At 34.4% G+C, this 14,765-nt stretch overlaps 1 protein-coding gene across 1 annotated transcript in view; it reads right to left on the bottom strand.

The window, feature by feature from the left end:
• Positions 1 to 14,765, bottom strand: part of LOC143230755 (neuroglian-like) — a 68,235-nt gene that overhangs the window by 38,116 nt on the left and 15,354 nt on the right. The window contains exons 3-5 of the mRNA XM_076464904.1: positions 12,327 to 12,480; positions 2,749 to 2,909; positions 810 to 915 (exon numbers count right to left, since the gene is read on the bottom strand). Of these exons, the coding sequence (XP_076321019.1) occupies positions 810 to 915; positions 2,749 to 2,909; positions 12,327 to 12,480 (421 nt within the window). The remainder of the gene's footprint in view (positions 1 to 809; positions 916 to 2,748; positions 2,910 to 12,326; positions 12,481 to 14,765) is intronic.

Below are 14,765 nucleotides of genomic sequence, written 5' to 3'. Positions count from 1 at the left end.
CCTGGTTTTAAAACTTTATTACAATGAACACAAATGGGATAAAATTATACAGTTTCTAGGACCTTATTTCTTAACTAATGAAGTTTTCTTGATTTACAGGTTGTAATTGGAGTGTCCAGTTGCTAATGACTGAAGTATGAATGAAGATGGCAAATGCACAGAAAAAAACTCAACATGTTCACTTTATAGGTATAAAGATTCAGTCTCTTGTGTAGGACTTTGGGTAACACTGATCTTTGTATTTGGAGTTCACTTGAAGCATAGTGAATAGACTTTCTAAGGCTGCACTGGGATGTTTCCTGAGCTTTAGCAATAGTTATCAGAAATACCTGAACATCCACTTCAAGGCAGGTCCAATCACACTTTCTGTCTCCCAAAACTTGTGAAACCACATCTTAATGCTGGACTCGCAGGGTGGAGCCATACTGACAGCAATAATTCTGTTGAACAGTTGTCACTGATCATAATTCTGTAAAACCACTGAGCTTTCTTCTGTGTATTCACTATCTTTGTTCACACGTTAGCCATTAGCAACTGGAAACTGAAATTACAATCTGCAAATCAAGTACAAAGCGTCATTAGTTAAGCAACAAGATGCTAGAAACTGCATAATTCTAGCTCAAAACGCTATTAGTTAAGCAACAAGATGCTAGAAACTGCATAATTCTAGCTCTAAACATCATTAGTTAAGCAACAAGATGCCAGAAACTGCATAATTCTAGCTCCTTTGGGTTTTGTGTAATAAATATTTCAAACTGGAGCAGGACTTTTTGGACATACAATATATTTATTGGTCCTTTATCACTTACGTGCCACCATAAATACAGCTTAACTCCAATGCTTGACCTCTCAGTGCTACAATATTTGGAGGGGAGACATACTGTTTAATTGGTCGATGACTTCCTGAGGCTGAATCTGCAATATATTTTTAAAATTTCTTTGAAAGCATAATGTTTCATTGCTGGATGAACATTGACTTACAATACAACAATAAATGGCTATATAAAAGTATACTGTTTAATTGGTCAATGACTTGTTGAACCTAAAAAGTATCAGCAACTATTTACAAAATTGGCACAGAAGGCACTATATCCAAGACATAACAAACATGTCTATGACTAGACAATACATATCATCCTTGTCATAATGAACATGTCCAAACTGGACAATACATATCATCCTTGTCATAATGAACATGTCCAAACTGGACAAGGCACTACGTCTTAGTCAGAATAAATATTGTAAGAAAGAAAAACAATCAACAAATTTTCTCACATTAACCAAGAATTAAAAGAACAAAAAACTAAAAGAACACTCAAGCAACAAGTGTGAACTACTCCAGATGAAAGAGGCCAAGAAGCATCAACTGCAAGTATATCTAAATGCAAATGTCAAGACCCCAAAATAAAAAAGTTTTATTTTTGGGTGTGAGGGGTCAAAATTCAAGCAAAGTAAAAATCTAGAACAAGTCATTTTGAGAAATGGAACTGAAAAAATCACTTAGCAGTGATCACTTATTTTGGTTTCCATTTATCAAGATTGAAGAGGACCTACAATACTACTTCTCAGCACCTCTCCTGACAAACCACCTGTTCTGGTGGGCATCCTTTTCTACATTATTCTGCCTACTCTGGAAATCTGTTTGTTTGAATTATCTGGTTGGATTCTATAAGCATTATTTAGGTTCTCTCTCTCTCTCTTTCTCAGTGTCTGACTAACATAGGAGTCATAAGTTGATTACTGGGTAGTCTCAGCCCTCTTCTTTACGTCTTACGTGTGGACTACTGGGCAGTCTCAGCCTTCTTCTTTACGTCTTACGTGTGGACTACTGGGCAGTCTCAGCCTTCTTCTTTACGTCTTACGTGTGGACTACTGGGCAGTCTCAGCCCTCTTCTTTACATCTTACATGTGGACTACTGGACAGTCTCAGCCCTCTTCTTTATATCTTACATGTGAATTACCAGGTAGCCTTAGCTCTCTTATTTATGTCTCACACGTGGAGCTTCAGATTTCCAAGACTCTAACTTTTCCTTTTACTTCTTGGGAAAGGTTCTACATCTTTCAGGGCTTTCAATATCTCTAGAGTCCATTATTTCTTTGGACCTGTCCATTTATAGTCCTTTTAATGACATTTTTCATATCAGTGGATTCAATTCACTGGAACTCTAGCTGTCATGCTACGTTATTCAATCCCACACGACCCTGGTCACACCTTCACTGAGACATACACCTGTTTACAAACACTTCATTTTTAAGTTGGAGTATGGTACCTCTACCATCTGTAGAAGAGGAAACCAACTGGCCAGCTTGGACATCAACTGATAATTATTCTTCAAACCTCTAGTTTCTTGCTCAAGAGCTACTTGTAAGCCAACAACCAATACAAGATCTCGGAGTGACAGTGTTACAAGCTCAGTAAAAATATGGTAATAATGTGGTAACAAACAACTGAAAGTGATAAAACTACAAATTATACAAAATTTTGTTTCTTTTCCATTTCCAGAGTTTCTTAAAACATTGAAGTACTTGGGTAATAACTAAATGTCCAGTAATTAAAAACTTTATGTAATTATTTTAATGAAATCACTCAATTTACAAGTATATAGAGATAATAATAAATACAAATAAACATAGAATTATGGGATGAAAAAAATTTAAAACATAAACCTGAATTTATTACAAATTATGATAAAAATGTGAGTCCAACACTTAAAATTTAAAGTGAATGTAAACAAATTAGAAACTTACTTCCTGAAGGTTCCACTTTCACTATTACTTTATTACCCAACTTGTACTCATTCCTGACAGTGGAGGTTGCACTACAAGCGTACATAGCATCATCTAAAGCATCATCTCTTGTCACGTTGGAGAAATGAAGGTCTCCTTCAGGATCTACCGTAATCCGAGAACTACAAGCAGTTCAATAACAACAAAATAACTTCACTCAAGTCAACCCTGACCACAAGACACAGGCACACAAGCCAACCCTGACCACAAGTAACAGACGTACAACATATTTCTCACCACAACAGACAAAAAATACATGTATCAATAGATTGTTATATTTTGATATTTTTCTTGCTGCCTAAACATGTAAGACAGTTTCCACAACACAAACACAATATTTAACTTGCATGTACATAGTACATTTTGACACAATACTCCACAATAATAAGGTTTAATTTAACTCTAGTTTGAGTATATTAATTAATAAACATTCCTTTATTTTTAACTGTTGTTCTATTTCAGCCTCGGACAAGATTTTAAAATTCTCTCTAAACCACACTGTACCATAACAACCAAGTGACATTTCACAAAATGTCTTTCATGAGTTATGGAATCTCACTTTGTGTTTAGTAGTAAAACATTAACACTTTCTTACAATGAATATGGATTTTCAATGTGTACTTATCTCCCCTCACCCAAAACTATCTCATTCTTAGTTAGCCCTCTAAACAATGCTAGGTTTTTATTGCTAATGGCGCACCAGTCTTTTATACCTTTTTATTTTCACTTATTTCAGAACAAGTGCTGATTATGCAACTGCTCTGCACCAATCGCACTGCAACATCCATGCTAGTGCAGGTAGCTCCCTCTATTATTCCAGCACAATCATCATTTTCGCGAATTGGCAGGTACGAGTTGATGAACCCAAGCACTTAACCCTTTTGCAACAAACTCAGTATAAGATACGAGTCTCATAATGCTATACATTTATGAAACAGACTCAGTATAAGATACGAGTCTCATAATGCTATACATTTATGAAACAGACTCAGTATAAGATACGAGTCTCATAATGCTATACATTTATGAAACAGACTCAGTATAAGATACGAGTCTCATAATGCTATACATTTATGAAACAGACTCAGTATAAGATACGAGTCTCATAATGCTATACATTTATGAAACAGACTCAGTATAAGATACGAGTCTCATAATGCTATACATTTATGAAACAGACTCAGTATAAGATACGAGTCTCATAATGCTATACATTTAAGAAACAGACTCAGTATAAGATACGAGTCTCATAATGCTATACATTTAAGAAACAGACTCAGTATAAGATACGAGTCTCATAATGCTATACATTTAAGAAACAGACTCAGTATAAGATACGAGTCTCATAATGCTATATATTTATGAAACAGACTCAGTATAAGATACGAGTCTCATAATGCTATACATTTATGAAACAGACTCAGTATAAGATACGAGTCTCATAATGCTATACATTTATGAAACAGACTCAGTATAAGATACGAGTCTCATAATGCTATACATTTATGAAACAGACTCAGTATAAGATACGAGTCTCATAATGCTATATATTTATGAAACAGACTCAGTATAAGATACGAGTCTCATAATGCTATATATTTATGAAACAGACTCAATATAAGATATGAGTCTCATAATGCTATATATTTATGAAACAGATTCAGTATAAGATACGAGTCTCATAATGCTATATAATTATATATACTTTATTATTACATTGACCTTCCAGTTATGCCTAACTAACATTACATAACTTACATTGACACAGCATATGTGCACTCATATTACATATCCTATATATAAAACTGATCTTTAGTTTTCTCTGCCTTGGCTGCATTTTAGTGGACTAATATTTTGTAAAAAAACTATACAGTTACATTTCAATTATTATACATTAGATATGTATACAGATTATTACTATTTAGAAATAAATTACTAAAAATTATTTTTATTAAAATACAAATCCATAAATAAAGAAGTAAGCAAACAATTACCTCTTCTAGCTACAACCTTTGAACTTGGTCACTGCTGGACATAGATTGCTAAGCCTTTTAAAATTTTGCACGTGGAGGATATATACAGTTGAATAACCGAAAAATTATAAATAACTGTACTGATCCAATAGAATTTTACTTAATTTATTAAGCTTACTTACTAAGATGTGTTTAAGTTTAAAAAAATAAGAAACTTCAAGCAGATGACAGATACAACTTACCTTCTTGTAATCTTGGTTTTAAAGGACATTGTAGCTTTTTCACAGATTAAAATGGCTGATAAAACCACTATGGGACATTTTAAGCTGTTGATTGGTTACTCACATGTCACATGTTTAAGTAAGTGTATGTAAGTGACTGTTTCTAAAAACAGAAAGAGATGAACAGGGCCACTGTGTTTGGTTCAGTACACAAGCCATATCTCAGCAAAATAAAAAGACACAAGTTTCTTATTTTATATTTTAGCTTGATAATATTAGTAATTTAACTTCCTAATTTTTAAGAAACTATAGACTTAGTATTTTGACATCAAAAACATCTAACTTTCAAACAGTGCAGCATTAAACATACCATTTTACTCTATATTTAGGTGTGTTCTTTTAACATTTACTTTTAAGTTAAGAAATGAACTTATATACAATATTAAAGTTTGAATTATAATCTACAATTTGGTTTGTGTGTGCATGCTTGTGCACACTTTTCTTAGCTGAGAACACACCCACAGAAATAACAGAGGACAAACTGACCACTCTGTGGGCAGAACCTGGTTGGGACAGGAACAGCAGTAGGCCACAATGAGATTCATAATTCTGGGAACATGACATAACAAAACAAGCATATGTGGTCACTGGCCTAGTACAGGAAATCCAGAGTCTGAAAACATAGAAATATTGACTACATTTCTACTAGCTTGGTAATATAGCTGATGACAGTGGAATTGTCAGAAAGAACCATAATCATCTGCTTTCATAGAAGCGGGAGAAAATGATACAGATCCTAATAAACTGCCAAAGGTTCTGGAATGTGAACATGAAGAGTAGACTCCTACCAGCTGATCTGAAATCTCTTGGGAATAGAGAAAAGTCATTCCCCAATCCACCATGGAAGCATATGTGGAAAGGTGATACTCAAGACAAGGCAGAGGAATGGGAACCCCCACAATGGTCAAGTCTCTTTCATGCCACCAAGCAAGGGCAATGGGATGTTCCCTAGGATTGTGGTTGAAGTACCACTGGTCAAGAAGCACCTAATGCACGTGCTGCCGACCAAAGGGAATGATACCTTCAAAGGAAAATTACATCCCCAAAAAAGAGATAAAACTCTCATGCAGAGAAAGAAGGAGAAGGTAGGACCTTCAGGACTGTCTGCTCCATATCCCACAGAGTGAATAATCAAGGAGAACCCTCAAATGAATAAGATACTGCATGGTGATAGTAAACAACTTCTCCAGCTTGATAAAAAACTCCACCTGAGCAGCTTCTTGAAGAAGCAGATTTATGTAACTTACTAAGCATGGGAAGAGGTGAGAAGTAACTAGCTGTCCATTTAATAGTGAGTCCAAAGACCAGGATGTGAAGATAACGTGCAAAAAGCTTAATTCTTAACAAAACACATACAGAGCTAAAGAAAAACCAAACAGCAGCTCCCAGAACTGGAAGACAGAATCCTCATGGATGATCAGAAAGAAAACAACATGACACTGGAGCAACTGGAATATGAATTAACATTGAGCTTCATAGTCTGGGAATAAAAACCAATGAAGTGAGGAAGGACTCCATGGTGAAGTGAGGTGTCTCCAGATAGGTATACAGCTTGGACATATCTATAATGGGTCTCCAATATCCAGTGTTTTTGGAGAAAACAAATAGACGGTACTTAAATCCTAGTTTGGCGAGCACCACTTGATTGACATCTCCTTTGTAGAGGGGGTCGTGAACAGAATATGCAAGATAACTGGACAAGGCACAATCTCAAGGAGGAGGAAAGTAGATTCGGGAAGTGGATAGAAGGGAAGAAGAAATGAAGGCAGAAACCTACAGACAGAAACCTTAGAACCCATGGAACTGTGGTGAAGTGCAGCCAAAGAGATAAAAACTAAATATAGTTAGAGAAAGTACTCATTACAAACCAGCCAACACAACACAAGTGTGTAGTCTACAAAATACATAAAAACCTGCAAAACTGTGAAAGTCGACCAAAAACATAAAACAAAAAGCAACACCTAAAGTACAAAACCACTAAAAAACTTAGAAGATAAAAAACACTTCAATATCTATCATACAAGTCCATCCAAAGAATCTACAATATAAAGAGTACAAAAGTAAATCCCACCATGAAGAACATGAGAATAAAAAGACACCAAATTAAAAATAACAAATTTTGACTCAAATCTTAGCCCTAATTAGATGTGACTAGTATTAAAAAAACAGGAACTTGGGAGCTAAATAACAGAATGAGTAAAAATAACATATCCACACCTTCAGTTACAATTACCCAAACAGTAAAGATCATGTAAAACCAGTATATATACCAAGAATTAAACACCACTAAGGTAATAATTAAACTATAAATCCAAGTTTAAACTAAAGTAACCTACATGGTAAAAGAAGAATAAAAATCTAACTTACCAAGTATCAAGAAGAGAAAACATGAAAGACCTAAATTATCCAGTGCAGAAATTAAGTCCATCCACACAAGTTCACATAAATTTACTGAACATGGATATACCAATATGGAGTGAGAAATACACACTGAAAAACTTACCACTAATCTCTTGAGAAAAGCCACAATATCTAACTCAACAGATTACATGGTACCGTGGTAACAGGTGGAAAATACTGTATAAAGAAATCTCTACACAGTAGTTACCAAAAATTGTTAAGTAAAAAGGAAGAAAATGTGGGGTAAAAGTAGGACCTGATCTCCCCACAAATTAAGATTGTGTTACCCCAACAAAAATCATTGACCCCAAGATCTGAGACTAGTATCAGAAGCATTGTCTACTACTGCAGGAAATTCATTATCAACCATATTAAATTTTAAACTCATATAAACAATTTAGAATTCAGAAATATTTTTAAAACAAACAAGTAGAAACAATGAAAATCAAAACATGAAAATTAAAAATATGAAGTTGTAACTTTGTGATTAAGCACTAAATCAAAACTTTGTAGTCACATGGTGAACAAGAATGTCTATCGAGAAAGTGAAGATTTTGCTAGAATAGTAGAGAGCTACTTGCACCAGCACAGATGGCACAGTATGACTGGTGGAAAGTAGTCACATGTACAGCATATTCTAAAATGGCATGAAACTAAAGGGGTGTGAAAGACTGGTGGACTATTAGGATAAAATTTTAGCAATGTTAAGAGGGTCAACCATGTTCAAGATAGTTTTGGATAAGATGAGGTAGTACCATTTCAGAACTATGACCCACTTTATAGGGTTGTTATAGTGTCATGGCTACTACCAAGATGAGGTAGTACCATTTCAGAACTATGACCCACTTTATAGGGTTGTTATAGTGTCATGGCTACTACCTAGAAGAGGTAGTACCATTTCAGAACTATGACCTACTTTATAGGGTTGTTATAGTGTCATGGCTACTACCTAGAAGAGGTAGTACCATTTCAGAACTATGACCTACTTTATAGGGTTGTTATAGTGTCATGGCTACTACCTAGATAAGGTAGTACCATTTCAGAACTATGACCTACTTTATAGGGTTGTTATAGTGTCATGGCTACTACCTAGATGAGGTAGTACCATTTCAGAACTATGACCTACCTTATAGGGTTGTTATAGTGTTATGACTACTACCAAGATGAGGTAGTACCATTTCAGAACTATGACCTACTTTATAGGGTTGTTATAGTGTTATGACTACTACCAAGATGAGGTAGTACCATTTCAGAACTATGACCTACTTTATAGGGTTGTTATAGTGTTATGACTACTACCAAGATGAGGTAGTACCATTTCAGAACTATCACCCACTTTATATGGTTGTTATAGTGTTATGACTACTACCAAGATGAGGTAGTACCATTTCAGAACTATGACCTACTTTATAGGGTTGTTATAGTGTTATGACTACTACCAAGATGAGGTAGTGCCATTTCAGAACTATGACCTACTTTATAGGGTTGTTATAGTGTTATGACTACTACCAAGATGAGGTAGTGCCATTTCAGAACTATGGCCTACTTTATAGGGTTGTTATAGTGTCATGGCTACTACCAAGATGAGGTAGTACCATTTCAGAACTATGACCTACTTTATAGGGTTGTTATAGTGTTATGACTACTACCAAGATGAGGTAGTACCATTTCAGAACTATGGCCTACTTTATAGGGTTGTTATAGTGTCATGGCTACTACCAAGATGAGGTAGTACCATTTCAGAACTATGACCTACTTTATAGGGTTGTTATAGTGTCATGGCTACTACCAAGATGAGGTAGTACCATTTCAGAACTATGACCTACTTTATAGGGTTGTTCTAGTGTCATGGCTACTACCAAGATGAGGTAGTACCATTTCAGAACTATGACCTACTTTATAGGGTTGTTATAGTGTTATGACTACTACCAAGATGAGGTAGTACCATTTCAGAACTATGACCTACTTTATAGGGTTGTTATAGTGTCATGGCTACTACCAAGATGAGGTAGTACCATTTCAGAACTATGACCTACTTTATAGGGTTGTTATAGTGTTATGACTACTACCAAGATGAGGTAGTACCATTTCAGAACTATGACCTACTTTATAGGGTTGTTATAGTGTTATGACTACTACCAAGATGAGGTAGTACCATTTCAGAACTATGACCTACTTTATAGGGTTGTTATAGTGTTATGACTACTACCAAGATGAGGTAGTACCATTTCAGAACTATGACCTACTTTATAGGGTTGTTATAGTGTCATGGCTACTACCAAGATGAGGTAGTACCATTTCAGAACTATGACCTACTTTATAGGGTTGTTATAGTGTCATGGCTACTACCAAGATGAGGTAGTACCATTTCAGAACTATGACCTACTTTATAGGGTTGTTATAGTGTTATGACTACTACCAAGATGAGGTAGTACCATTTCAGAACTATCACCTACTTTATAGGGTTGTTATAGTGTTATGACTACTACCAAGATGAGGTAGTACCATTTCAGAACTATGGCCTACTTTATAGGGTTGTTATAGTGTCATGGCTACTACCAAGATGAGGTAGTACCATTTCAGAACTATGACCTACTTTATAGGGTTGTTCTAGTGTCATGGCTACTACCAAGATAAGGTAGTATCATTTCAGAACTATGACCTACTTTATAGGGTTGTTATAGTGTCATGGCTACTACCAAGATGAGGTAGCACCATTTCAGAACTATGACCTACTTTATAGGGTTGTTATAGTGTTATGACTACTACCAAGATGAGGTAGTACCATTTCAGAACTATGACCTACTTTATAGGGTTGTTATAGTGTCATGGCTACTACCAAGATGAGGTAGTACCATTTCAGAACTATGACCTACTTTATAGGGTTGTTATAGTGTTATGACTACTACCAAGATGAGGTAGTACCATTTCAGAACTATCACCTACTTTATAGGGTTGTTATAGTGTTATGACTACTACCAAGATGAGGTAGTACCATTTCAGAACTATGACCTACTTTATAGGGTTGTTATAGTGTTATGACTACTACCAAGATGAGGTAGTACCATTTCAGAACTATGACCTACTTTATAGGGTTGTTATAGTGTCATGGCTACTACCAAGATGAGGTAGTACCATTTCAGAACTATCACCTACTTTATAGGGTTGTTATAGTGTTATGACTACTACCAAGATGAGGTAGTACCATTTCAGAACTATGACCTACTTTATAGGGTTGTTATAGTGTTATGACTACTACCAAGATGAGGTAGTACCATTTCAGAACTATGACCTACTTTATAGGGTTGTTATAGTGTTATGACTACTACCAAGATGAGGTAGTACCATTTCAGAACTATGACCTACTTTATAGGGTTGTTATAGTGTCATGGCTACTACCAAGATGAGGTAGTACCATTTCAGAACTATGACCTACTTTATAGGGTTGTTATAGTGTTATGACTACTACCAAGATGAGGTAGTACCATTTCAGAACTATCACCTACTTTATAGGGTTGTTATAGTGTTATGACTACTACCAAGATGAGGTAGTACCATTTCAGAACTATCACCTACTTTATAGGGTTGTTATAGTGTTATGACTACTACCAAGATGATGTAGTACCATTTCAGAACTATGGCCTACTTTATAGGGTTGTTATAGTGTCATGGCTACTACCAAGATGAGGTAGTACCATTTCAGAACTATGGTCTACTTTATAGGGTTGTTATAGTGTCATGGCTACTACCAAGATGAGGTAGTACCATTTCAGAACTATGGCCTACTTTATAGGGTTGTTATAGTGTCATGACTACTACCAAGATGAGGTAGTACCATTTCAGAACTATGGCCTACTTTATAGGGTTGTTATAGTGTTATGGCTACTACCAAGATGAGGTAGTACCATTTCAGAACTATGACCTACTTTATAGGGTTGTTATAGTGTCATGGCTACTACCAAGATGAGGTAGTACCATTTCAGAACTATGACCTGCTTTATAGGGTTGTTATAGTGTTATGACTACTACCAAGATGAGGTAGTACCATTTCAGAACTATGACCTACTTTATAGGGTTGTTATAGTGTCATGGCTACTACCATCACCTACAAATGTTTCTTTACCATTGGGGACTGTTCTCTACACTTTATGTAAGTATATTGTAGTATAAAAATTTTATCATCTTTAGCAAGTCTGAACATTTTCAGCATTTTTTAAACTACCTTAATCAAATTCACTGCTAAATACAAACACACTTTTTTTAACCTTACCTCTTTATATCAGTAATGGAAACAGAATTATATTTAAAGTTTAAAAGTTCTATATTATTATCTTGCAGGAGAACCTTGAGGAAAATAGTTGTTCACTGAGCACATGAGTTAACTAGTAAACACAAATTATTTTTCAAAAAGATAGAAAATATTAAGGACTTCCTAATAAAGATGCTTCTATGACAAATACTATAAATCATGTTATCTATGATTGCTTAAATAAAAGGGTTCTTGCTACTTCATCCAGTGTGTATTCAGTGTGTTGAATACAATGTTGTTTTACACGTGAATATCAGTAATTAGTTTATAAAACACCAAATGTAGGACACGAATATAGGAGTCTTACATGTAATTTAATTTGCATAAGTTCTACCACTAGGATGTTAAAAAACAAATTTAATATCCACATTGTATTCACCATTAAGAAACACTTACTGAAACAAGACCATGAATAAGGACAATTTTAAAATCTTGGTTAGGGCTGACAATAATCAGCAGTTAAGAATAAAGGAAAACCAGTTAATTAATAGACTAAATCTGGGGTTGAATGACAAATACATCTCATTAAATTTATAATGGGAATATTAGAGAAAAAGTCATTTTAAAATAACTCACTTGTTAATACTTCGAAGGGATCCACTGAATGACTGTATGATCCAGAAAATAGTTGGTTTTGGATATCCAGTTGGAGGATTACAATCTAGGGTTAAAGGGGAACCTTCCATGACATGCATTTCTTGTGGATGTTCATCAGGAAAGGAATTTAACTCTTGAAAGAAAATACGATTGATATTTTTACCAATTCAGTTACAAATCACAAGTAACTATAACTGTACAAACAGAATGTCTGAGTTTAGGAATTCCTCAACACTTGAAGAAGAACATTATTTCTATAGACTTAAAACTACATGATAATTTGTCACATATGTAATAATGTGGATTTATATTCACAGTGTTAAACAAGCATGTTTTATTTCTAATATACAGTACTGTGCAAAAGTATTAATACAAGAGAATATTTTGCCATTCTTTCTCTTCTGTAGAGTTAATTATTTTATTACATCTCAGAATTTTAAATTTAAACACTACAGTAATGCTTCATTGATTCCTGTTGAATAAACCAGGATAAAAATACTTGTTTTTTTTACAACTCCCATATACTTGTACCAAGGGCATGTCATGAGGGTTCTGTTTAAATGAAAATACTGATCAAATTTAGGGCCAGAAATAACTGTCATGGTACCCTATGCAGCATCTTAACTATACAAAAATGTTAGAATATAGTACCAGTATATGCTTGAAGAAATCAATTTAATAGTACTCCATAAATAAACCTTGATAAAAACAGTGTTTATAACACTGTTGAGTTCTGTGGTCATGCCTTGGCCCAAAAAGTGTATAGATTCTCAGCAGAGTAGAAAATTCACATAAAACCTTTATGTGATACTGGTTGGACTCTGACAAATTTCTGCAGACTTGAAATGCTCCCCAAACACTGTCAAGACCAAGACAGGTAAATCTGAAAATAGGAAAGAAACAGGCAGAACACAAACTCTGATACTGATGTTAAGTATTGTTGTTTATACAGCCTTCAGGATACAACACTGTCACTGATCTCAAGCATTAGATAAACAACCATGTATAAAAATACAGAAATGTACCATGATATACAGTATCAAAGAAACTCAATGAGAATGGATATATGTACAAAATAGATGGAACAGCACAAGTACCATTTGATACTGATCTATTACGACATATCCAGGGCTTTGAATGTTATTAGCAAAAGATTTAACTATCAGGAAGATAATGACCCAAAACACACATCAAATCTATATAGAAATTACATAGAAAGTTGCTGGAGTCATTCAAAAAACACCATGACATCCACAGAGCTCCAATTTCAACCCAATTGAGCAGATATGGGTATTGGTAGATCAAAAACTTGAAAAATCAAAAGTTATTTCCAAAGAAACTATGGTAGTGTATTTGGAGGAGCATCCCAAAGAGCACTGATTCAAAATATTGTAACAATGTCCAAAAGATTGTCTGCAGTTATTAAAACAAAAGGGGGGCACACAATAACAATGTCCAAAAGATTGTCTGCAGTTATTAAAACAAAAGGGGGGCACACAATAACAATGTCCAAAAGATTGTCTGCAGTTATTAAAACAAAAGGGGGCACACAATAACAATGTCCAAAAGATTGTCTGCAGTTATTAAAACAAAAGGGGGGCACACAAAATATTAACTGCTTGTTGAACTCAAGCCCAGTGAGTTTCTGTATAAAATTTAAGATTAAAGAAATTTGGATGTTTTAGCTGTGACTTATCTTCTATTATTCTTTTAAAGCAGCCTGAAATCTAATTTTGGGATTTGTCCTAACACTTTTGCACAGTACTGTATCTCAAACTCTTAAAATGAATTTAGTGGAATATCAAACACAATACTGAAAAATACATGGAGTTAAGAGCAGTGAAAAAAATTACAAAAGATAAATGAATTACATAAACAACAGTTGAAGTGGTGGGAGTTTTGAAAACAAGTAATACACTCTGAACACTTGAATGTGTGGCAGTAATGAGTAAAAAAATTAAAAGATGTTGATTCAGTAAAATTATATGCAAAAATTAGTTAGTTACCGATCACTTAACAACATGGAAGTGTCATACACAGACATGCAAGTACTGAACATGAAATGTGAAAGTAATAGTTTATAAATGTAGGTGGTAAAAATAGTTATACAGAAAATACCTATATGAATAACAGTATGGAGGTTGATAGAAAAATACAACCAACAATGAGACATGAAATATAGAAGATTTAAACTCCATGCTGCTTATAACTGAAAGTTATTTCTCAAAAATTATTACTTATATGTTAAATACTCATCTAAAAAATTAAAATTAGATATCATAGTTATCTTCCACTTTTATATAATAAACAGAAAGAGAAGTATTGCACATGTAAATAACAATGTCATAAACAGCTAGAGAAGTACAGCACCTTTAGATTAGTAAATAAGAATGTCATAAACAGCTAGAGAAGTACAGC

The sequence above is a fragment of the Tachypleus tridentatus genome, chromosome 1, assembly GCF_004210375.1.
Source record: "Tachypleus tridentatus isolate NWPU-2018 chromosome 1, ASM421037v1, whole genome shotgun sequence".
Taxonomy (NCBI): Eukaryota; Metazoa; Arthropoda; class Merostomata; order Xiphosura; family Limulidae; genus Tachypleus; species Tachypleus tridentatus.
Note: the sequence above shows the minus strand (reverse complement) of the source record. Positions and strands in the feature narration are given on the sequence as shown.